The 25629-nt window shown below is 41.6% G+C and overlaps 1 protein-coding gene across 1 annotated transcript in view; it reads left to right on the top strand.

Annotated features, from left to right (window-relative positions):
* ZNF831 (zinc finger protein 831) overlaps positions 1-25629 on the top strand; it is a 78892-nt gene that overhangs the window by 15035 nt on the left and 38228 nt on the right. The window contains exons 2-3 of the mRNA XM_072633413.1: positions 15067-19249; positions 21644-21792. Of these exons, the coding sequence (XP_072489514.1) occupies positions 15104-19249; positions 21644-21792 (4295 nt within the window). The 5' untranslated portion in view covers positions 15067-15103. The remainder of the gene's footprint in view (positions 1-15066; positions 19250-21643; positions 21793-25629) is intronic.

The following is a 25629-nucleotide window of genomic DNA, read 5'->3' as shown; positions in this document are numbered from 1 at the left end:
ATAATTGTATTAAACAGAATGATAATGAGACAATATAACAAAACTTATGGGATGCAGCAAAAACAGTAATCAGAGGAAATGTGTATCTCTAAATGCTTACATTAATAAAACATAAAAAGAGCAGATCAATGAATTGGGTATGCAATTTTTTAAAAAATGAAAAACAACAAATTAAAAATCCCCAATTAAACACCAGATTAGAAATCCTGAAATTAAAAAGTGAGATAATTAAAATTGAATATAAGAAAACCTTTGAAGTAATAAATAAAACTTGGAGTTGGTTTTGTGAAAAAATCAATATAGCAGATAAACCACTGGTTAATATGATTTTTTAAAAAGAGAGAAGAAAACCAAATCACCACTATCAAAAATGAAGAGGGTGAAAATATCACTAATAAAGATGAAATTAAAGCAATTATTAGGAGTTATTTTGTCCAGTTATATGCCAATAACAGGTTAAGTGAAATGGAAGAATATTTACAAAAAAATAAACTGCCTAGATTAATGGAAGAGGAAACAGAACATCTAAATAAACCAATTTTAGAAAAAGAAATTAAATAGGCTAAATGAACTTGCTAAAAAAAAAAACTACAGGACCAAATGGATTTACAAGTGAGTTACAACACTCAAAATTCACTAATTTCAATATTAAATAATTTGGAGTAATTGCAAAGAAGGAGTAGTACCAAACTCCTTTCATGAAACAAACATGGTGCTGATATCTAAACCATGAAGAGAAAAAATAGAAAGAAAAGCATTGAACAATTTCACTCATGAATATTAAGGCAAAAATCCTAAATAAAATATTAGCTGGGAGACTAAAGCAATATATCACAAAGATTAGACATTGTGACAAAGTAGGATTTATTCCAAGAATGTAGGGCTGGTTTAATATGAGGAAAACTAGTAACATAATTGATTATATCAATAATAAAAGCAAGAAAAATTATATAATTATATCAGTAGATGCAGAAAAAGCTTTTTGACAAAATATAGCTCTCATTCCTATTAAAAACACTTGAAAGCATGGGTATAATTGGATTTTTCTTTAAAATGATAAGAACCATTTACCTAAAATCATCATCAAGCATTATCCGTAATGAGTATAAGCTAGAAACCTTTCCAATAAGATTGGAAGTGAAACAAGGATGCCCATTATTACTTATGTCATTCAGTATTGTATTAGAAATCCTAGCAACAGGAGAAGAAAAAGAAATTTAAGAAATCAGAATGGGCAATGAGAAAATAAAACTACCTCTTTTTGCAGATGTTACCATAAAAAATTAGTTGAAACAATAATTTTAGCAAACTAGCAGGACATAAAATAACCCACATAAATCATTAGCATGTCTATATATCACCAACAAGGCCCTGCAAGAAGAGATATTTCCTCAAAAATTAACATGCACAATATAAAATACCTGGAAATATACGTGCCAAGATGAATCCTGGAATTCTATGAACATAACTATAAAACACTTTTTTATACAAATAAAGTCAGATTTAAATAATTGAAGAAATATGAATTGTTCATGAATGGGCTGAGCCAATATAATAAAAATGGTATACCTAAACTAATATTCAGTGCCATTTTAATTAAACTACCAAAAAATTATTGACCTAGAAAAAAATAGTAACGAAATTCATTTGGAAGACAAAAAGTCAAGGATATCAGAGGAATCAGTGGAAAAAAATAGGAAGGAAGGCGGTCAAGCAGTAATAGATCTTAAACTGTTTGGTACAGTGGTAATTATCAAAGCTGTCTGGTACTGGCTAAGAAATAGAAGAGTGGATCAGTAGAATAGAGTAGGTATATCATACATAGTAGTAAATTATTATAGTAACCTTGTATTGATAAACGTAAAATCTAAGCTTCTGGGATAAGAACTCACTATTTGTTAAAAAAAAAAAATGCTGGGAAAACTGGAAAGCAGCCTGGCAGAAACTAAATATAGACAGTATCTTATATCATTTACCAAGATAAGGTCAAAATGGATACATGATCTAGACATAAATGGAGATATAAGTAAATTAGAAGTGCATGGAACATATTACCTATCATATTTATATATTGGAGAAGAATTTATGAATAAATGAGATAATGGGCATTGTAGGATATAAAATGGATAATTTTGATTACATTAAATTAAAAAGGTTTTGTACAAATAAAACCAAAGTAACCCAAGAAAGAAAGCAGAAAATGGGAAGAAAATTTTATGGTTTCTCAGATAAAGGCCTCATACCACAAATATATAGAGAATTGAATCAAATTTAGAAGAAATATGAGTCATTCCCCAAAGGATAAATGGTCAAAGAATATGAACAGGCAGTTTTTGGAAGAAGAAATCAGTGCTATATATAGACATTTGAAAAATTCCCTGTCACTATTAATTAGAGAAATGCAAATTAAAAAATATTTTGAGGTACCATCTTATACCTATCAAATTGGCTAAAATGATAGAAGGGGAAAATGACAAATGTTTGAGGTGATGTGGAAAAATTGGGATACTAATGCATTGTTGGTGGAACTGTGAACTGATCCAATCATTTTGGAGAGCAGTCTGTAATTATTCCCAAAGAGTTATAATACTCTATATACCTTATAACTCAGCAGTATCACTCACTATTAGATCTGTTTCCCAAAGTGATGAGGGAAAAAGGAAAAAAAAGCATATATTCTAAAATATTTATAGCAGCTCTTCCTTGTGGCAGCAAGGAACTAAAAGCTGAGGGAATGCTCATCAGCTGAAGAATGACTGAATAAGTCATATAAGATTGTGTTGGAATACTTCTGTGCTGTGAGAAATGATGAGCAAGTTAATTTCAGAAAATAAATGGAAAGACTTACATGAAATACTGCAGAGTGAAATGAAGAGAATGTTGTATACAGTAACAGCAATATTATTTGAAGAGTAACTCTGAATGACTAAGCTATCCTGAGTAATACGAATATACAAATCAACCACAAAGGACTTTTGAAAGAGAATGCTGTCCACCCTCAGCGAAAGAACTGATATACGGAAGTATGTATTCTCTGGTTCCATATATGTATTTATATCAATTGTGGGCCTTCTCTAATGTGGAGTTGAAAGAGAGGGAGGCAGACAACTTGGCACTCAATATGCATAAATAAATATATATAATATAATATTTTTTAAAGTAAAAAATTATTTTTTTAAAAAGTAGCCATCAGTCCAGTGGTGAATTAAGTGAGGCTCTGAACTTGTTTAGTATTAGAATTCCTGTTCAGATGATTCCTGTTCCAGAGTTGGATCTAAGCCCTTGATAGGGAATCACTCTTGGGGAAGGGGGAGCATAGAGTTTTTCTCTCTCCCTGTCTTCCCCTCCCCATTGACTATGTGTAACATCAAGGACCCTGGCATACACAGGAGGGCCTGCTATTCTTAGATCTGCTTTTCTAAAAGGAAAGAAACTTTTGAGGGGTCAATAATCACTTTAATCAAGCACATATATCATTCACTTAGTTCAGGGGAAAAAGTACCCTGAACTTCAGAGAAAATACAAAGAAATAATAATCAATAGACAGGCCTTCCAGCTGTCTGACTGTAAACAATACATACATTGCAGATCAACAAACAGATCCAGCTGTCTGACCATTACATACATGCATACATACATACATACATACATACATACATACATACATAGTTACCAGAGAGAGAAGCACCCACATCTGGGTTTTCAAAGCCGGGGTGCTCCTTAGTGGCTGCCCAGAATCTTATCTGGCCAAACAAATACTTCTAATGAGTAAGCCCCAAAGTAAAATCTCACCTCAGAGTATTTATACATTTTTTCAGAACCAGAGGGCGTCACAACCCTTGAGAGTCAGTACCTCATTAGAAAATTAACAAAATGTATGTGCCTCCCCTAATCAAACTTCCCTTAATGGGCAGGCCCATTAATGCATGAGGAAGATCTTTAACTCTCATTAATATTATACCATGGCAGAGGAGAGATTGGGTCAATATAACACAGTGAATCCGGATGGGATCAGAGAGACTGAATCAGTTAGAAACAAAAAAAATCCAGCTGGGATCAGTAGTCACCAGAGGGGTCAGTGAGCATGACTCCTTGTGGATAAGAGCAGAGTCCTGGACCCTCAGAGCCCATCAGGGAGCTGCAACCTGAAGGGAACTTCATGAGGATTCCTCAAAAAAGGAAAAGGCTTCCATGATGTGCCTCCCTAACTTTGTACTTTTGAGTTTGTGCCCACTCTTTGTGTAGGTCCTGTGGGACCTACTGTGGGGATAACGTGTTCCAGACTTTCCTATCCTATCTCTGGGATAACATGTTCCAGACTTTCGGGGCATGGAAGACCAGATATGCAGGGCTCCAGAAAAGGGACAGATAGAGCTAGTGACCACCTAAATATTCCACTATTTTCATTTTTATATCCAAGTGTAGAGATGTTTCCCTCAGAGAAAAGGAGATTTTATTTATTCATGGGGAAGGAACATGACTGCCACAGACTTTTCATGGGATTTAAAGATTAGATTTGCTCTGCTTGACCCCAAAAGGCAGAACTAGGAGGAAATGATGGAAGCTGCAGGAAACAGGGAGGAATTCTTTTGTAACTGCTGATCTTACTATTCCATTTTAGTATAATATCTCTACCCAAAAGCTCATCAATATGACTGATAGTGAGTAGGAAGCACATTGTGAGGAGAGGGGGAAGGGGAGGTTCTTGAGTGCTGGGACTAAAACCCTGGAATTCTAAGAGTGGTAGATAGCTGCGCCTGAGCACTTCAGCCTTTGAATAGTCAAGTCCAGTTGTGGCCATGACCCCATAGGGGCGTAATACACCAAACTCACTGAGGAAGAAAGAGAGTGGAAGACCTAGCAGTGCCAAGGAGGCTGCAGCAATGATCTACATAGGATGAGTGAACTCAAAAGTGAAAGGGGTAGTTGCTGAGGAGTGGTGGCAAAGGGGGTGAGGGGGGGGGGGGAGTCTTAACAGGAGCAAGGAAAATGCCGGTCCTCTTCTAACAGGAAGTGTGAGAGAAGGAGCAAGCAGTCTGGGACAGGGTACATGAGTGCTGTCTTCAAGAAAAAGCTAAGTTTCAGAGAGATCTAAAAATGAAAGGGATGTGAGAAAAAGGAGTCTAGATCATAGACATAGACCTAGGATGGACCTTGGTGATAATCTAGTCCAAACTTCTCATTTTACAGATGAGGAAATTGAGGCCTGGAAAGTGTGAAGTGAATTATAAAAAGTTAGACACAACAAGTGGCAGAACCAAGATTTGAACTCAAAGTCTTAGCAACCTTTCATCAGCCTCACAGAGAGTGGATCAGAGGATGAATATAAAGGGAGAAGACAGTATGCAAGGTGGGGTGGGGAGGGCTAGCACTGAGGTTACTAAGCGGGGCATATAGCAGTCATGGTAGGTGTAATTCACTACAGATTCTCCCCATCATTCCTCTCCTGGCTCTTGTCCTGTCCATGCATCTGTGTCTCATCCTTGAACTTCCCTCAGTATCTGGGGCCTCTTGGCCCTAGAACATTCAACTATCTTTATGGCCTTCTTACTCTGGGATGTCCCCTCACCCCCCGACCCCCCAACACACACACACACACACACACACACGCACACACACACACACACACACATACACCTGGCATTCTTCTCCCTTTGGTGGATCCCTCTTGGGGTCTCCACTTTGTTCATGAGCCCAGTCCAGCCAGCCTTGGTCACCCTCCCTGCTCCCATCTTCACTCTGCACGTTTCAAAGCCATGCCCTAGCTCTGGGTACTTCTTAGTTCCTTGCTGTGTGTTGTATTCCGTTAGAATGTAAGCTCCTTGTACGTCCCCTCAGTAGGAACTGCTTTTGTTTTTATTTGTGTTTATTGTTAGTACTAACTATTGTTAGGGCTATGTCTTACACAGAGTAAATACTTAATAAATGTTTCCTTTCTTCCCTCCCTCTTTTCTTCCTCTTCCCTCCTGCCTCCTTCCTTTCTGCTCTTTTTCCCTTCCTCCATCCCCAGCTGATCCCACACTAATCCTGGAAATTACTTTGTATCTACCTTGTATTTACTGGTCTGTGTACATGTTCTCCCCTCTCCCTCACTTCCCCATACCTCCCCCCCCAAATATAAGATCCTTGAGCACAGAGACTCTTGTTTTTATCTTTGTATCCCTCGAGCCTAAGCACTTCATAAATGTTCGTTCCATCCAATCTCTATCTTATCCAGGGTTTATCCCCCAAAGAGATTCCAAATGTAGCTCCTTTTCATGATGATTTCTTCCAGTTGCCACAGTAGCAGAGTTCCCTGCCCCATAGTCCCCAGACCTGGTGACTCACCGAGGATGTAGAGTGTAGTTCACATTGCTCAGGTGGGAAGGTGCCTGAGGAGAAGGGAGTGGCATCTGTTGGAGCCTGGTCTTATGGGGCCCGGTGAAAAAGTAGCTGGTGTGACAGCAGATAGTGGAAGGAGTCAGGGTGCTAGAGGCATGCCCCCCGGGATGTAAGCACCTAGGGCACAGTCCTAGTTGTCTTTGCTAGTTCCTGGAGAACATGAGCTCATTTGGGTCCTGTGAAGCTGGCAAGGCTTTAAGTTTGGGCTTACAGGTGGAGCATTTGTATCTTACCAAAGAGCCAAGTTAGCTAAGGGTGGAAAGTTTCATGGAAAGGGGCTTGGCTACCAAGTGAATTTTCAGTTATAGCTCTTAAAGAACTCCAGTCTATAAAATACACAAATATTCACATGATGCTTTTGTGGTTCTAAAGCACTTTAACATAGATTGTCTCATTTGATACCCACAATAATCTTGTGAGGCAATTGGTTCAGGTACTGTTATCTTCATTTTACAAAATAGACAAGTGACTTGACCAAGGTGACAGAGACAGTAAATGGCAGAGTTCTTGATCCAAGTGTTTGGCTTTAAGTTCCATTGTATCCCGCTGGTATCTCTATGCATCAGAGCTTCATTTATGGAAAGCTGGCTTTGGAGTCAGGAAAACCTGGGTTTAAGGCTGAGGAAACAGAAGCTCTTTGGGAGCATAGTATACAGTAGGCATTTAATAGATGCTTGCTTGCTTGATTGACTGTGTTCCATTTCTTCTCCATGCCCCAGGGTCTTTTGTAAGACTATTAAATTATAGATGAGCTGTTGATCTTCATTAATGGGGAAAGTTTCCACATGGAAAGTGCTTTACAAGGCTGAAATCACAAGTTGAATGAAAATAATAATAAAGCTTGAGCTCTCTAAAATTTACGTTAAGAAGGAAAGGATAGAACACTGGGCCTGGAGGGAGGAAAATCTGAGTTCAAATCCAGCCCCAAATATTTCCTAGCTCTGTGACCCTGGCAAGTCACTTAATCTCTGTCTGTTTCCTCATCTCTTAAATGGGAGATTTATATATAAATATAATTTATTTATATTTTGTATATTACATATACAAAATATAATATATATGAGATAATAATAAATAAATATAATAATAATATAATATAAATATGTAAATAATGATAACACCGACCTCCTAGGATTGTTGTGAAGATCAAATGAGAAGAGATAATTGTAAAGTGCTTAGCACAGGGCCAGGCACACAGTGAGCATTCTATTCCTGTTAGTGATTACTGCTGTTTTTACCATTTGGTGCTCTGGCCTTATGTGGCACTTGAACAGATGTTCGAGAAGGAATCTTCTGTTGTACCTCTCTATTCAGGGGAAGTCTTACATCCGGTCCTGAGTTGTATCTTACAGGTCTGGGTAAGTTCCTCAAATTGCTAGTCCGAGAAGGGTAAAAGGCCTGGTGACCTCAGTGACTATGTCAGGCTGCTGAAGGGAGGAAGTTTATTTCCCAAGTAGAACCAGGTAGTTTGGATATGAAAATTAGGGGACCGTGCGGTAGCCTGTTCTTTGTGATGCTTAGAGTTTTTGTTTATAATTCTTCTGTGGTGTATAATGACTTTTTTTTTTAAACAGAGGACTTAGTTAATGGATTATAGAATTTAGAGCCAGGAGAGGCTTTAGAAATGGTCTAGTCCAAGTCCTTCACTGCACAGAAGAGGAAACAGGCTTACAGAAGCTAATCAATGATTGGCATGTGTATACTACTTCAGAGTTTTCAGTGTGCTTTTCATTTGGGCTACACAGCAGCCTTGTGAGGTAGGTACAATTTTTGTCCCCACTTTACAAATGAGAAAACTGAAGCTTAGAGAGATTTAGTGACTGTCCTTGGTCACAGCATCCATAATCTCTGATGGAATTTGAATCCAGGACTCCCTGAATCTCAAGTCTAGTACTTTTTCTCTCTGCACCTTCCATCAATTATTGCTAATTTTGCCTAGGCAGCAGCTTGGTGGTGCAGTAGCTAGAGACCTGGGCCTTGAAGTCAGGAAGATCTGATTTCAAATCCAGACTCAGATACTTACCAGTTGTGTACCATACTGCCAATGGCCACCTAAACATTCCTCTATTTTTACTGTTTACGTGTAAGTGTGGGAATGTGTGTGGGCTTGGAAAAAAAGTTTTGGTTTTGGCTTGGGGAAGGGGCCTGGCTGAAGAATTCAAGTATCTGGCCAGTTGTCACGGGACTTAGAGATTGTTCTGGTTGGCCTCCAAAGGAAGGAAGGAAAAAAGCATTTATTAAATGCCTACTATGTGCCAACCATTGTGCTAAGCACTTTGCAATTATTATCTCATTTGATCTTTACAATAATCTTGTGAAGTAGGGCTGTTATTAACCCCATTTTAAAATCTAGGAAACTGAGTAAAACAAAAATTGAGTGATGTCCCCAGGGAAACTCAGCTTTTTAAGCGTCTGAGGCTGGATTTGAACTCAGGTCTTCCTAACTCCAGATCTAGCATCCTATCTTCTTTTTTTTTTATTTTTTATTTTTTATTTAACTTTTAACATTCATTTTCACAAAATTTTGGGTTACAAATTTTCTCCCCTTTTATCCCCTCCCCCCCAAACACCAAACATTCTAATTGCCCCTGTGACCAATCTACTCTCTCTTCTATCATCCCTCTCTGCCCTTGTCTCCGTCTTCTCTTTTGTCCTGTAGGGCCAGATAGCTTTCTATACCCCTTTACCTGTATTTCTTATTTCCTAGTGGTAAGAACATTACAGTTGATCCTAACACTTTGAGTTCCAACTTCTTTATCTCCCTCCCTCCCCACCCCTTCCCTTTGGAAGGCAAGCAATTCAATATAAGCCAAATCTGTGTAGTTTTGCAAATGACTTCCATAATAGTTGTGTTGTATAGGACTAACTATATTTCCCTCCATCCTATCCTGTCCCCCATTACTTCTATTCTCTTTTGATCCTATCCCTCCCCATGAGTGTCGACCTCAAATTGCATTCTCCTCCCCATGCCCTCCCTTCTGTCATCCCCCCCACCCTGCTTGTCCCCTTGTCCCCCACTTTCCTGTATTGTGAGATAGGTTTTCCTACCAAAATGAGTGTGCATTTTATTCTTTCCTTTAGTGGAATGTGATGAGAGTAGACTTCATGTTTTTCTCTCACCTCCCCTCTTTATCCCTCCACTAATGAGTCTTTTGCTTGCCTCTTTTATGAGAGATAATTTGCCCCATTCAATTTCTCCCTTTCTCCTCCCAATATATTTCTCTCTCACTGCTTGATTTCATTTTTTTTTTTAAGATATGATCCCATCCTCTTCAGTTCACTCTGTGCACTCTGCCTTTATGTATGTGTGCGTGTGTGCATGTGTGTGTGTGTACTCCCACCCAGTACCCAGATACTGAAATGTTTCAAGAGTTACAAATATTGTCTTTCCATGTAGGAATGTAAACAGTTCAACTTTAGTAAGTCCCTTATGACTTCTCTTTGCTGTTCACCTTTTCATGCTTCTCTTCATTCTTGTGTTTGAAAGTCAAATTTTCTTTTCAGCTCTGGTCTTTTCATCAAGAATGCTTGAAAATCCTCTATTTCATTGAAAGACCATTTTTTCCCCTGAAGTATTATACTCAGTTTTGCTGGGTGGGTGATTCTTGGTTTTAGTCCTAGTTCCTTTGACTTCTGAAATATCCTATTCCATGCCCTTCGATCCCTTAATGTAGAGGCTGCTAGATCTTGTGTTATCCTGATTGTGTTTCCACAGTACTTGAATTGTTTCTTTCTAGCTGCTTGCAATATTTTCTCCTTGACCTGGGAACTCTGGAATTTGGCCACAATGTTCCTAGGAGTTTCTCTTTTTGGATCTCTTTCATGCAGTGTTCTGTGGATTCCTTGAATATTTATTTTGCCCTCTGGTTCTAGAATCTCAGGGCAGTTTTCCTTGATAATTTCATGGAAGATGATGTCTAGGCTCTTTTTTTGATCATGGCTTTCAGGTAGTCCCAAAATTTTTAAATTATCTCTCCTGAATCTATTTTCCAGGTCAGTTGTTTTTCCAATGAGATATTTCACATTATCTTCCATTTTTCCATTCTTCTCTCTTTGTTCTGTGATATCATGCTTTCTCACAAAGTCCTTAGCCTCCATCTGTGCCATTCTAGTTTTGAAAGAACTATTTTCTTCAGTGAGCTTTTGAATCTCCTTTTCCATTTGGCTAATTCTGCTTTTGAAAGCATTCTTCTCCTCATTGGCTTTTTGAACCTCTTTTGCCAATTGAGTTAGGCTAGTTTTCAAGGTGTTAATTTCTTCAACATTTTTTTGGGTCTCCTTTAGCAGGGAGCTGATCTGCTTTTCATGCTTTTCTTTCATCTCTCTCATTTCTCTTCCCAGTTTTTCCTCCACCTCTCTAACTTGATTTTCAAAATTCTTTTTGAGCTCTTCCATGGCCTGAGCCCATTGGGTGGGCTGGGACACAGAAGCCTTGATTTCTGTGTCTTTGCCTGATGGTAAGCATTGTTCTTCCTCATCAGAAAGGAAGGGAGGAAATGCCTGTTCTCCAAGAAAGTAGCCTTCAATAGTCTTATTTCTTTTCCCTTTTCTGGGCATTTTCCCAGCCAGTGACTTGACCTCTGAATATTCTCCTCACACCCACCTCGCCTCCTGATCCTCCCAGCCAGCGTTTGGGGACTGAGATTCAAATGCTGCTTCCAGCCTTAGGGCTTTTAGCAGGGGCAGGGCTGCTATTCAGTATGAGATTATGTTCAGGTGGTCAGGTCAGGGCAGGGCTGCCTCTCAGGCTCAGTTCCCTCAGGGGGTTTATGCACAGACCTTCCACAATGGATCCAGGCTCCTGCCCCCTTGGGGAGCCCCTGTCTGCAGCCGCCTCTCAGCTTCTACCTCCCGGGGGGACCCGAATCATGGGGGCACCCCACTCCGCTCTCGACCCGCGAAAGAGACTTTCTCACCGACCCCTATCACCTGTGGGCAGAGGGACTTGTGCGGCCGCTGGAGATCCCGTCCCTGAAGCCTGCTCGGGTCTGTTTCTCTTGGTGCCGTGGCCGCAGCAGGTCTGGGCTGGGCTGGGCTCCGCGTCTGCAGCGCGACGGACCTTTTGCAAGAGGTTTGCAGGTCCCTCTGTGGGTGGAGGGACCCGCGTGGCCGCTGGAGATCCCTTCCCCGAAGCCCGCTTGGATCTTTTCCTCCCAGTGCCGCGGGCGCAGCAGGGCTGCCCTCAGCTCCCAGTCCTGGCGCCCAGTCCGCAGTGCAAAGGACCCCCCGCGAGAGGTTTGCAGGTCCCTCAGGAACAGAAATCTCCCTCGCTCCAATATTCCGTGACCTCTGGGTGCAGAATTCTCCGTGAGTTACTCCCCTGTAACCCTTCTGTGGGTTGTGGGTTCGGAGCTATGTGTATGTGCGTCTTTCTACTCCGCCATCTTGGCTCCGCCCCCCGCATCCTATCTTCTGTTCCACCTAGCTCCTTCCGTGCTAGAACCAGGAGTAATATAATATGATGATGATGATGGTGATGGTGATGATAGCTGACAATTATATTGTGCTTATTATGTATCAAGCACTGTGCTTAGCACCTTACAATTATTATCTTATTTAGTCCTTACAACAACCTTAGGAGATAGGTGCTATTATTATCCTCATTTTACAGATGAGGAAATTGGGGTGAACAAGTTAAGTGACTTGCTCAGGGTCACACAGTTAGTGTCTTAGGCTGGGTTTGAACTTGTGTCTTCCTGACGCCAGGCCTAGCATTCTGTCCTCTGCATCATCTAGCTGCCTTCAAGGCTGAACTAGGAGTAACTGATGGAAGTGCAGAGGGGCAGATTCCTACTGAATGACATAAGAGTTACAGCTATTTCTTGCTCGGAATGAATTATTTCAGGTGGTGGAGTGTTCTTATCACTTGAGGTGGTCAGTCTGGGCTCAGTTGATCCTTGTCAGGGAGTAGAGCAGTTCCTTCTCAAATATGAGTTGGACTAAATGACTTCTGAAATTTATGCTACCTCTGGAGATTTGGTAACGCTCATTCCCCTTAGTGTCCTATCATCTTTATTGGTTCACCTTCATGATGTCTCATGACATCACCCATCTCCTCCCTTACCACTCACCACCATCTCTCCATCTTGAATCCTCCAGTCCAGGGAAATTGTTTTGTGAAGTTTGGACTCAGTCAAAGGGCTGCACTGGAGGACTGAGAGGACCACATGTGGTGTCAAGGCTGCAGGTTCCCCACCCCTGCTCCAGTCACTAGTGCCTTCTCTCTCTGGAAATTACTTTGTATTTCTTTTCAATTTATTGCTCTGTGTACATTTTATCCTCTCCTCTCCCCCATTTTGCCCCAAAGAGAATGTAACGTTCCTAGGATAGGGGCTCTTTGGTTTTTTGCCTTTTTTTTTTTTGTCCTGGTATTCCTATGGTCTAGCACTTACCTGAAACATATAAGTCCTTGTCAAACTGAATCCTTACTCCATTCAGGGATTTTTTTTCCTTTCCAACCAAGATGATCAAGAAAATAGCTCTTTCTTTCTGTGATGATTTCTTCCAGAATATATGGCAATTTAGTCCCCTGCCCCAATTTATGCTAACCTTTAACCTCTTTTCCTTTATCAGAACTCAAGCACCAAGATGGAGCATTCAGAGCCTCTTACAAAAATACAGTGACAATGAGGATGATAATAGCTAGAATTTCCATAGTGCTTTAAGATTTACCAAGTTCATTGCAAATTAAAAATCATTTGCAAAGGACCCCAACAGAAGATCTCTGAACCTCTAGCAGCATTAAGAATAAAATCACTTGAGAGATGGGTGGGGGTCAGCCAGCTTGGATCTGATCTCACATATTTTATCAGTAAACCATGTGATCTTAAGCATTTTATAATTCCCCAGACAGCCTGAAAAATATAAAGAGTAAGCCTGGTTCACAGTCATAGGCTACTGGATTAAAAATATTTTGTGTTCTTCAGAAAAATTCTGTGGGCTAGGAGTTCTTAACCTTTTTGTGTATATCATTGACCCATCCTAGGAAAATACATATATGTATATATATATATATACATATGTATATGTGTGTATATGTGTATATATAATACATACATATATGTATATATACACATGTATATATTTTAAAATTCACAATTGAAGGAAATACGAAGTTTCAGTTAGAAGTTAGTGAAAATAAAGAAAAAAATTCGCAGTCCAAGTGTGTAGACCCTTGAAAATCAGTCCATGAGCCCCATGCAGGTTCATACCCCCCTCCCCCCCAACCCCACAGGAGGCAGCATGGTATAGTAGAAAGAATATTGGTCTTGAAAGTAGAGGATCTGCCTTTAGTCCCACCTCTGGCAATTTGTGTTAGTTTAGGCAAGTTTCTTAGCTTCTCCGGATCCCAGGTTCCTAAAATGGGTGTGGGGTAGATGGGGCAGAGTACACCAGTTGGTTCTTGAAGCTTCCAGTGATGATGTTTTTAGAAAAATCTTCATCTTTATTTCCTATCAATTCATGTCAATTCTGGAACTGCTCCTGTTTTATCTCTAAATTTATTCTCCCCCCCACCCCTCCACCTTTTAAAATAAAACAACTTACTCAAACTCAGTTTTCAAGGAAGGGAAATTCCGAGGGTGCAATGTGATCCAAGCTTTAAGTGTTTCACACTCCCATTTGTTGGAAGGAACAGCCAAGTTCATCCATTCATTCAACAAACATTTGTCAAGCATTTTTTCCTTCAGTTTCAGCATTTATCAAGCAGTTCCAGTTGTGGACTTTATGAAAAGAGTATGTGGGTCTGTCAGAATGAAGAGGGACCATAGAAAACACAGCACGTAAGTGCTGAAAGGGACTCTTTGAACTTAAAATGTTAACAGCTGGGAAGATTAGAACACTGAGTGTTAGGATTGTAAAGGTTTTTAGAAATTAGAGCATAGACTATTAGAGCAAGGTCTAACTTGGGAAATGTCTCCTACAGGGTCACACAGGTGGACATTGTAAAAACTGAGATATTGTACGTTAATCTTAAGGAGTGTGTGTGTGTGTGTGTGTGTATGTGTGTTTTCCCAAATAAACTGTGTTCCCTAAGAGAAGGAGTCCTACTATCTGGCTCATCTTTGTATACCCATAGCACAGTACTGGGTACACAGTCAGTGCTCCACAAACACTTATTGAATGATGTAGAAGGGGTGATTATCAAATTCTAAATGGATGGAAAGACAGTGAGTTGGTTTTCGAGTTCATTGGAAAGTTTTCATCAATGTGTTGAGGCTTTTTTGCTGGAAGTTGGACTTGACGTGGACCTTGAAGGATGGGTAGGATTTGGAGAAGTCAAGATGGGAAGGACCTACTATGCAAAGGGAACAGCATGAGTAGAAGTGTAGAGATGAGAACGGGCTTAGTTTGTTGGGGTAGGAGCCCCGAATGAGGAATTTAGATCCCAGGATTCTTGTTCTAGCTGTGCTATATATGAGCTGGGAAGATAATAACATAGTGGAAAAAGCACTGGGTTGGCAGTCTGGAAATTTGGGTTCAAGTTATAGATTTGTCTTAAGTGGGGCTTTAGTTTGCTCAGTTATAAAATGAGGGGGTTGGACTAGCTGATTTCTAAGGTCCTTTTCCCCTCTGACATGCAGCAGATTCTGTGAATTGGTTCATTTTTGAGGTATATTTCAGCATTGAAATTCAATGATTTTATATTTCACTGTAAACTCAGGTGTCTGTAATTGTTGCCTGCAGATCATTCCAATTCCTGGGATGCTCCAGAGGATGTGAGATGGAGGTGCCCCCAGCCAGCTGTTCAACCACACCAGCCACAAATCAGCCAGTACAGACCCTGTGCCTCCAGGCTTCCCATAGCAAGCAGACATCACCACATCTCACCAGCCCTGTCATCTTGCAACCCGAACAAAGTCTGCCTCCAACAGTGTATCTAAAGGCCCTTACCATCCCTCTGTATCACCCAGTTCAGTCTGGAGGCTTCCAACCAAGTCACTCACTGGTAGCCAGTGGTGGCAGCTTCAGCCTGGAGAGCAGCAACCTTCCCTTCATTTTGAGCCCATTGCTACACTCAGAGAGGACAGAAGCATCCCAGCCAAGGAAGTCCCAGAACCAAACATTGACTGTGAACATCGTGGGTGCTCTACCTGTCTTGTCCCCTGCTGCCTCCTGTTCAAGCACAACTTTGGGAAGCCCAGGGAAGTCCCGGAATGCAGGGAAGTATCTGTGCCAGCACTGTGGGCGGGACTGCCTAAAGCCCAGTGTGCTGGAGAAGCATATCCGTTCCCACACAGGAGAGAGACCTTTCCCTTGTACCACTTGTGGCATTGCCTTCAAGACCCAGAGCAATCTGTACAAGCATAGAAGAACTCAGACACACATCAACAACACTCGACTGTCATCAGAGTCTGACAGCAGCAGCCTCCTGGAGGATGGTGATAGACTGGGAGAAACCCTCCCACAGCCCTCCAAAACAGAGCAGAGTGGCGAGGAAAAAGAAGATGTGGGAGAGGAAGATAGGACTTTGGAAATCACTACCTCTCCCAATACTCTGAGAACTGGGCAGACAGGGCCCTCGGCTTTGAATTCTTTTTCATTCAAGAGTCTGGATATGAAACTCGAGATTTCTCCAGGTCATGGATCTCTTGGGGACTCAGACAAGGAGGCCCCGTTGGAGCCTCCACACAGGGCTTCCCCAGGGCTTTTGCCATCAGGCATGCCGCAGAGATGGAAGACGCAGGATCAGCGATCTCCAACAGCCAGTAAGCACAACCAGCTGCAAAGACAGCAAGCAACCTACTCTGAGAAGCACTGGGACTTGAAGGGATCTGAAGGCAAGCTGAAGAAATGTGAGAGCACTGACTCAGGCTACCTCTCACGGTCTGACAGCGTAGAGCAGCAGGTGCTATCTGCAAGTCCTCTGCACAGCCTGTCTGAACACAGTGTGGAGTCAGAGAATGACCCTCCTGGGCTTCCAAAAGGAATGGCATCAGCTGGTGCCAAAGTCCCTCTTGGGGAAAGAGCAACTGCCCTGATGCTGGAGAAAAAGAAGCTGGAGGAACACATTTCCAAACTCATCTCGCACAACAAGGCTGTGGTAGATGACACCCAATTGGACAATGTCAGGCCCAGAAAGACCATCCTCTCAAAACAGGGAAGCATCGATCTCCCTATGCCTTATACTTACAAGGATTCCTTCCATTTTGACATCAGATCCCTCAATACCACCCGGAAGAAGAATATTACATTATGCTCCGTCAAATCCACCTACACTCCGCTTGAGAAATCCAAGCCTCTCTTCTTCCACTCAGTCCCTACTCAATTTTCCACCACTGTGGATTGTGTCCCTGTCACAAGGAGCAATTCCTTGCCCTTTGTTGAAGGCACCGGAACCTTCCAGGAGAGGGCAGAGAACCCTTGGGCATCTTGCCTCTCCAAGCAGCCCCCGAGTCCTGGCACCTCCCATCATCTGCCTGGTGATAGTTCTGGTTCTGTACCTAGGTCTATGGATTGTCCCAGCAGTCACCCTCGGGCCCTGGTCAGACAAGTTGCAGTGGAGGATCTTCCCCTGAGTCATCCCACTGATAACCAGACACCAATAGAAGATCACAATGGGGGGAAAAAACTGAGTGGGGAAGGGACCTCTGTGAGATGCAAAGTGGCAGGAAAGAAATTTAGTCAAAAAAAACTGAAGATGTTCTCCCAAGAGAAATGGCAAATGTATGGGGATGAAACCTTTAAGAAAATATACCAGAAGATGAAAACCAGTCAAAGTATCAAGAAGCCAAGGGAGACCAGGCTGTGTGACAAGAAAAACCTGGGCCCTGACACGAAAGAGGCTGAGGGGGGAAAGGGCCTGGCAGGCCCGGGGAGTACCAGGGCCTCTACATGTGGGGGTGTCATTTTGAGCCCCCGGGTCATGTCTCCAGTAGGGCCTGACCCTATGGGGCATCAGCAAGCCCAGGCAGTTTCATTGTCTGAGAATCTGAGTAGTTTAGCAAAACAAAAGGAAACATCTCGGCTGATAGGAGGCAGTGCCCATCATAGAGTGAATAGAGCTGAGTTATCCCCTACCCTTAGCTGTAGTATCCCCTCCAGTAAGGTGAATCACATAGACAGCCAGAACCCTTTGCCAGCTCCAGATGACAGGCAGGCAGTGGTGCACCAGATGCTAAGGGAAGCCCGTGCTCCATGCCCCCATACTCTCACCCTTAGGGCTGATGATAGGAAATCTTTCAGTCCCATTTCACAAGACTCTTCCACCTCTATCCTAGATCAAGAAACTGTTCCCCTCAGTGATGGGGAAGACAAGGAAAGGTGTCAGTGGGCCCGAATGGTTCTGAGGCTGCACAGCTGTAGCCCTGGAAAAACCTTGCCAGAGTCAGAAAAACTCCCGTCTGAGAGAAAAAAACTGAAGGTGGAGGAACTGAGTAGTAAAAAGAATTGGGTGTTTTTGGAATCAGGCGGAGAGAAAAGTAAAGTGCTAGATTCTGCCTCCCCTGCTACGTCCTCAGAATCTAGGAAAGATAAAGCCCAGGAGGGAGAGAGTGGCTTAGACTCCAGACCAAGCCAATGCAGCAGGAGTATTGAAGGTATCTCAGAGAGAGAGGAGAGCAGTGAGGGCTGTGGGTCAGGAGAGGCCATGCCTTCTGTCTCAGTTGCAGAGAATGTGTCATTGACATCATTTTCTGCTATTCTGGGTCTTGGATTGACAAACAGAAAATACTCCCAACATTCTTCTTTTAGCGACTCTGCAGCTGTGGGAACCAGAAGAGGTCCTGAGCCTCCAGAAGGAAGTAGTTTCCCTTCTTTGATTACAGCTGTAAGTGCAACTTCTGGGCTGACCATTCCTCAGAAAAACAAGACATTTTTTCCAAAGTATATCCTTCAGTTACCTCAAGAAGAGACTCGAGCAGAAATATCAGTTACCATGGGCAAGGAGCAGGAAAATGTGTCCCTCAGAGGCAGCAAAAAGGCAAATGAGGTTGAATCTCTAGTTGGGCCTTTCTCTCTCTCCCAGACAGAATGTCCAGCAGGTGGGGTGGGGTTGCAGCTTAACAGAGTAACATCCACTATGGCTTTGACAACTTGCTTATCTCCTGGACCCGCTCACTCCATCAACATCCTTACTGAGTTAGCCAGTGGCAGTGAGAGTCCCAGACACATGAGGTCAGAAGATGTGGGAACAGAGACTGGAGACACAAAAGTTGGTCAAGCACAGGCAGCTGAGGAGACACCCAGCAGAGCCACGTGCTGCTCCAGACAGGTCCCTGAGAAAAAGGTTTCTTTTGCCTCTGTGTACACAAGTAGTTTTCTCATAGCGACTGACATTAAAAGTGAGGGTCAGCTCTTCCGACACCTGCATTCAGGGGGTACTACTTTGTTGGTGACATCCACATCTGGAAGAAGAGTATCTTCTGAACAGCTCCTTCATGGCTGGGAGCTGTGTGAGGCTTCCTCACAGGGCCAGGAGCATCCTCCAAAGGGCTTGGAGGACTCTCCCAGATCACTGGAGAATACCAGCATATGCCACTCATTTGAAAGCTTTTACTGCCATGCTCTCCCTGCTCAACACCAAGACTCCCAAGCCTGGCCCCAAATCAACCTGACTTCCCACTCAGGGTACCCTTGGAGCTCAGGGGCCAGGGGCTCCTTCCCCTCCCTAAGTGCCGAGCCACGCCTTACATGGTGTTGCCTCAGCAGGAGCCTTCCTCTGCCAGCAGAACAGAAGGAGAAGGCTCATTCAGTGTACTCTTCCTTGCACATCTGTGACAATAACTCTGGGGAAGAGTGTGCAAGTTCCAGGAGGGACTTTTCCTTTCTTGATGTGAAAAATATGACCCAGGCAGTCACCTACGGATTGACAAGTGGAAGCCTGAAGACACTGGTATCTTCGCTGTCATGGGGGCAGCAGAAACAAAAGGTAACCTATCTGGCCCTTGCCCCAGTTATAGAATATCAGACGGCATCTAGCCCAATCCTCTTATCTTATAAATAGGAAAACCAGGCCTGAGATTGGGGAAGTGATTTGTTCAGAGGCAAAAAGTGTGTTGGTGGTGAAGAAGAGATGAGAAACCCAGGTCTCTAGACACCTAGTTGCATAATTAAATTGAGAAAACATTTATGAAGGGCCCACCTTGTACAGAATTCTCCCCAGAAGCTCTTCTCCAATGCCTCATCATGGGCTGGAGGTGGCCTTGGGTTCTTGAAGGCCATGTCAGCCAAGTGGGAGTCCTGGAAGGCCTTGCCAAGCTGGCTAGCTGTCTTTGTGTCTGTCTCTAAAGACAGGCCTGGCTGGTAACAAAGGATGAAGTTTTTTGGTCACAGCACTTCTTCACAAGAAGAATTTGGTCACAAAGCAATTCTTACTAAGCTGCAGAGGAGTTGCAGTCTCCATCAAGGGAAGAAAAGGGAAGGGAGGGAACACACATTTATTAAGCATATAACATATGTCAAGCATAAGTCACTGGATCTTCGCAACAACCCTATCAGAGATATGCCATTATTATTCCCCTCTATTTTACAGTTGAGGAGATTGAAGCAGAGACTAAGTGACTTGCCCAGGGTCGCACAGCTAGTAAGTATCTGAGGCTATAATAGAATCCAGTATTTTATCCACTGTTACCACCTGGCTGCCTAGTAGGGAGAGTACCCCCATCAATGAAATTCTGGATCTACTGAAGAATTGACATGTGTATGGTGTTCTGTGTTGGTTGCTGGGTAGAAAAAAGATGACAACCCTTTCCCCCATACCCATTCCTTGCCCTTAAGGAGCTGGTTGTTTAAAAGGGGGAGGGATAAGTACACAGATAACCACAATACAAATTATAATGTGCTGAGTCCTTAGGAGAGATTTATAGGTTTTTAGATTTAGATCTCAAAAGGACCTTCTAAACCATCTAAACCCCTCATTTTACAGATGAGGAAACTGAGGCATAGAGCAGTCAGCTTGCTCAGGATCACACAAAATTAGCAGAAGATTCAAACCCAGATCATTGGACTCCACATTCACTAAACCATGCTGCTTCATTTGCTGTCCTTAAAATCACATCACCTCTCAGACCAAGGGCATACTTAGCATGATCTTTTATATTTACAAATTAGAGGCAGGAATAGTGAAGAGGTCCTTCCAGCTCAAAGATTATGAAAATGAGAGTCACATTTCCATTTTGGGAGGGTGTAGCAGAATGGAGAGAGGAGACACAGAACGCTCATATTTTCTTGGTGTTTCAAGCCAGTTTGGGTTCTGTATTAGCATTGTAGAAGGACTTTTTTACATGGGCAGTAGGCCTTGTATAAAGAATCTCCACAAGTCAGCTTTTTCTTTTTTTTTTACACAGGCCTCAGTCTCCAGGTTTAGCACTGTTTCTTATAACTGCCGTCATGTGGTTTGGGAAAGGTTAAGCTAGGTCTAGGACAGGGGTAGGGAAGCTGTGGCCCCAAGGCCACATGTGACCTTTTAGGTCCTTGGGTGCGACCTTTTGACTGACCCCAAGTTTTACAAAACAAATTCTTTTATTAAGGGGATTTGTTTTTTGAAGTTTGGATTCAGTCAAAGGGCTGTACTTGAGGACCTAAAAGGCTACATGTAACCTTGAGGGCACAGGTTTCCCACCCCTGCTCTAGGATATGAGACTCCAGAATTTCTCTGTCCCTCCTCCCCTGACTATTATACACATAACTTACTCTTTTGCATTTTGACTAGGTAGTCAGTGAAGGATTAGAGAGAGAGGAGTAGGACTAGGTTGCCAAAAGTTTGAGAAAGGGCCTGGCCTAGTTTCGTTATGTCTCTGGTCTTTTATCAGAGGTTAAATTTCCACTCCAAAGAACCTAGTTTACAATAGTGGTCTAGGTCAGTGGTTCAAACTCAGATAGAAACAGATCTCTGATGGCTGCATATTGCTTTCGAAAACCACAAAGTAACATCATCTAGATTGTATTATATCTATTTATCTAGATACAAATATATGTATATATATATATATGTATGTATATGTATGTATGTATATAAACATTTCCCAACTACATTTGAATCTGGGTCAGGCTTTATTCAGAATTTTATAGGCTGTGAGAGTTAGATACTCCTGGTCCACAGGAATTATATACCAACTAGAGTCTATCTAGTTGTAAAATGAGTAAAAGAGTTTATCTAGTTGTAAAATGAGTTTCAGCCCATTTATCAACTGAAGGGAAAAGACATGGGATTGGGGCTGTGGAGAGCACCTTGACTTAAGCTTCTGATTAAGCTTTTATCACTTGGCTCAGGAGTTCTCCAAGGCTTTGAGCCCTGTGATGACCATACAACTGGTATTTTCAGCTGTCCCGGGCAATAGGTGCAGGGAGAGTGTCTGGTGAAAAGGTTTCAGAGCCAGAGAAGAAGAAAGGAGTGCCCTGTAGGAGGGGGAAGGCGCCTACAAATCCTCCTGGTGTGAGCAACAAACAGAAGAGAAAGATCAACCCCAAAAGGTAAGAAATATGGTTTTGAGTCCTTCCTAATCACCTCCTGTGTCCACATTTCCAGAAAACAAACTGCAGCTTGGATGAGCTCTAGAGCTCTTCAGACACCCACAACTAGCAGCAGCTGCAATTTTAAAAAGTTATTTACACTGCAAAGAAAGCAGTTATTTCTTGAGAGCCTTATCTTTTCATGCTAAATAAAGACTCCGAATTTGCCTCTAAAGCCAGCTTCTTTTTTCCTCCCTAGTAGGACCCTAGGCCTAGATTTTTTTTTTCCCACATAGTGTGAAGGCCCCCAACTCAGCTAATAGTCAATAGATAGTAATTAAATTGAGAGTGTATATCATTCCATTTAAGTTCAGAAGAGACCATAGGGGCAGCTAGGAGGTGCAGTGCTTAGAGCACCAGTGCAGGAGTCAGGAGGACCTGAGTTCAAATCTCACCTCACACACTTGACACTCACTAGCTGTGTGACCTTGGGCAAGTCACTTAACCCCAATTGCCTCATCCTGGGTCATCTCCAGTCATCCTGATGAATATCTGGTCACTAGATTCAGACGGCTCTGGAGGAGAAGTGAGGCTGGTGACCTGCACAGCCCTCCCTCACTCAAAACAAAGTCAAGTGCAAGTCATGTCATCATTTCTTTGATGGCATGGTCTTCGGCAATGAAGGATGAACACACAGAAGAGACCAGACTCAGTTTAATACTATTTATATCACATTCCTGCTGAAAAGTCATTCATAGCTCTCAATTGCCCAGAGGATAAAGTTCAGACACCTTAACCTATTATTCAAAGCCTTCCACAGTCTGATTCCAGCATACCTTTTGGGTGCTGTCTTCCACTATTTCCCTGCATGAATCTTCCACTCTAGTCAAAATGATCTGCTTGCCTTCCTTGTCAGAACAGCTTTTGGTTACTTTTACTCATGCTGTCCTTTTACATTGGAATGTTCTTCTTTTCCCCTTTCTCCTACCTATTCTTCAAAGCCTAGCTCAAATCCCATCTTTTCCATGAAATGTTCTCTAATCAGCCCAGCCTCCTCTATTGTATTCACTACATTTTGGCTATATGACTGTTTTGGGTCTCACATTTTTCCCCTAAGTAATTTTAGATTTCTGGAAATCAGAGACATTGCTTTATGCCATTCAATGAATATATAATAATCACCTACAGTGTGGAAAACAATGAACTAGGGTTAGATTTGAGGTTTAGAGAAGATAGTCCCTGCTCAGAACAGAGTCTAAATAGTGGAGATAAAGCCTAAACAAAGAGCTGCTGCACAAAGTAATACAGGCTAAGTTTGTTAGATTGCTGAAAGCAAAATTCAAAATTCTAAGTGAGGTCAGAGGTGAAAAGATCATTCCTGGAAAATTGGGATGCAGTTAGTAAAGGCTTTCTAGAGGAGGAGGTGCTTGAATTGGACTTTCAAGATCGGATAAAAATTCAACAGAGAGTTAGGGTTGAGAATTACAGGTACAGCAAAAAGTATGAGTAAATAATCAACCATAGTCATACTTAATTAACTCTTCGAATTCTCCATAGTACTTAGCACAAGCGTGTGCTGGCAAATATTTAACAATCAGCTTTCTGAAAATTCAGGAAGCAATTTTAAGTTTAATCTTCATTATGAACATTTTTTTTCCCTATCATTTTCATAAATCTTGGCAATCAGCAAACAAAACAGTAAATCAAGCCCTGGTTTGTAGCTTGTGATATCTGGCATATAAATGCTCGCACCAAAAGTTTAACAGTAGGCTCTCCTGAGCTGGTAGACGCTGGCTCCAGCCCATCTCTGGCTTTACATATAGTAAGTAGATGCTCATATATATGTTGAATGAATGATTAGCAAAGGAAAATTAAGAGCTAGAACTTTTTTTTTTAACCAATCAACAATTTAAGTGCTTACTATGTAGTAGGTAGTGTACTAAATGGTAGAGATATAAAGAGAAGCAAAAACAGTTCAGAAGGTAATAGGAGCTTACATTCTAATGGGGTGAGATAACATATAAATAAATAGGTACCTATTAGATTCATACAGAGGGAACCTTAGAGGGGGTTTTAGTGGGGTATGGGTTCTTGAGCCTGAGTTTCATCTTTTATTAAATTATATACTTTGTAGGGATAAGGATAAGGGACTGGACCTGGGATTTCAGTAGTATAGGGAACTCCCTGATAAAGTAATTTCCTCTGCCAATGAAATTGTCATCCACTCTGCAACTTAAAGTCTTAGATAGTTTCCTAGGATAGTGAGGGGTTAATTAAACTATTTGTGTCATGGAACCCTTACATGACAGTGGTGGTATTTAAATGGTAGTCTCCTTGGATTTGAGGCCAACTGTCTAGCTATCAACCATGCTGCCTATAAATTGTACTTCACAACATTTTATTCGATTTTGATATACTTTATTTTTCCCCACCAGTCACTTTCTAGCAAAACACTCCCTCCATAACTTTCTATTAAAAAAACACAACAGGTAAGCAAAACTACCATTTGAATGATAGTACAAATTGCTTTTATATTTATAGTGTTCTGTGTTTATATAACAGATTTGTACCTTAAGTTTAATAAATTGAATCAGACATTCATTTTTTTTATTTACGTTCTTTTACTTTTTTAGTGTTTTCTTCATTTACGTTGCAGTATTGTGTACATTGTACTTGGGGTTCTGCTTTCTTCACTCTTCATATAGGTCTTCCCTTGTTTCTCCGAAAAATTAACCTCCTTTTCTCATGGCACATTAATTCTGTTGCATTTATACACCATAGTTCTATAATTGGTGAGCACACAGTTTGTTTCTACCTTTTTTCTATTCAGAATAATGCTGCTATGAATATTTTAGTACATATAGATCCCTTCTTATCTGTCATGTATTTCCTTGGGTGTATAAACCCAGCTGAAGGCTTACTAGATAAAGGGTAGTAATATTTCTTACATAATTGCAAGTTGGTTTCCAGAATGATGGGGTTCAATCACAGAGCATCCATCAGTGAGTTCCTGTGCCTGATTTGCTCTCCCTTTTCACCTCTGCCTCTTGGAAGGCAAGGACACCAAGGCCTCCTTAAGACTCAGCTGAACTGACACCTCCTACAGGAAGCCTTTTAGGGTTTCCTAATTACTAGTTCACTCCCCTCTGAAATTATTTTGTATATTATCTTGTATTTTCTTTGTTGTGTGCCTTATATTTCTCTCCAATAGAATATAAGCTTCTTGAGTGCAAGAATTATTTTGTTTTTCGATTTTGTCTCTTAGCACTTAAGCCCTATATTTGGCCAACAGCAGGTGCTTAACAAATGCTGATTGAGTTGCAATGCCTGTCTTCTCACAGCCCCACTACCACTGACAATTTGCTTTTCTCATCTTTGCCAATTTGATGAGTATGAGAGTAATGCCTTAGAGTTGCCTTAATTTAAAAATTGCTTACTATTAACAATTTTGATTGATTTTTCTGATGCTGTTGATAATTTGTATTTCTTCATTTGAAAATTGTTCATATACTTTTGCCATTTGTCTATTGGGAAATGTGAGACAGAATTTTTAAAGCACAAATCAAGGTGTAGAGTCTATGGAAAATGAGAAATCTAGGCTATTCTTATTAATCTTGGGCACTCTCTGTGAGACCATGAGTATTGAGGCAATAAAGTGGATTTATCATTTGTTAAGTGTTAAAACTACTTAGAGAAGTTTGATTTTAACCCTAATTCTTTAAGCCACTGTAAAAACTACAAAAAATAGAACTGAGTCCTAGAATTAGCTATAAAGAACTTCATAGTACCAATATGCCATGGGCCTATTTTAATCCCTTTCTTTGCAAAAGTTCTCAGTGACAGTTATTAAAGTCTGGA

This window comes from Notamacropus eugenii, chromosome 1 (assembly GCF_028372415.1).
Source record: "Notamacropus eugenii isolate mMacEug1 chromosome 1, mMacEug1.pri_v2, whole genome shotgun sequence".
NCBI lineage: Eukaryota > Metazoa > Chordata > Mammalia > Diprotodontia > Macropodidae > Notamacropus > Notamacropus eugenii.
This window is presented reverse-complemented; position numbering and strand designations above follow the sequence as displayed.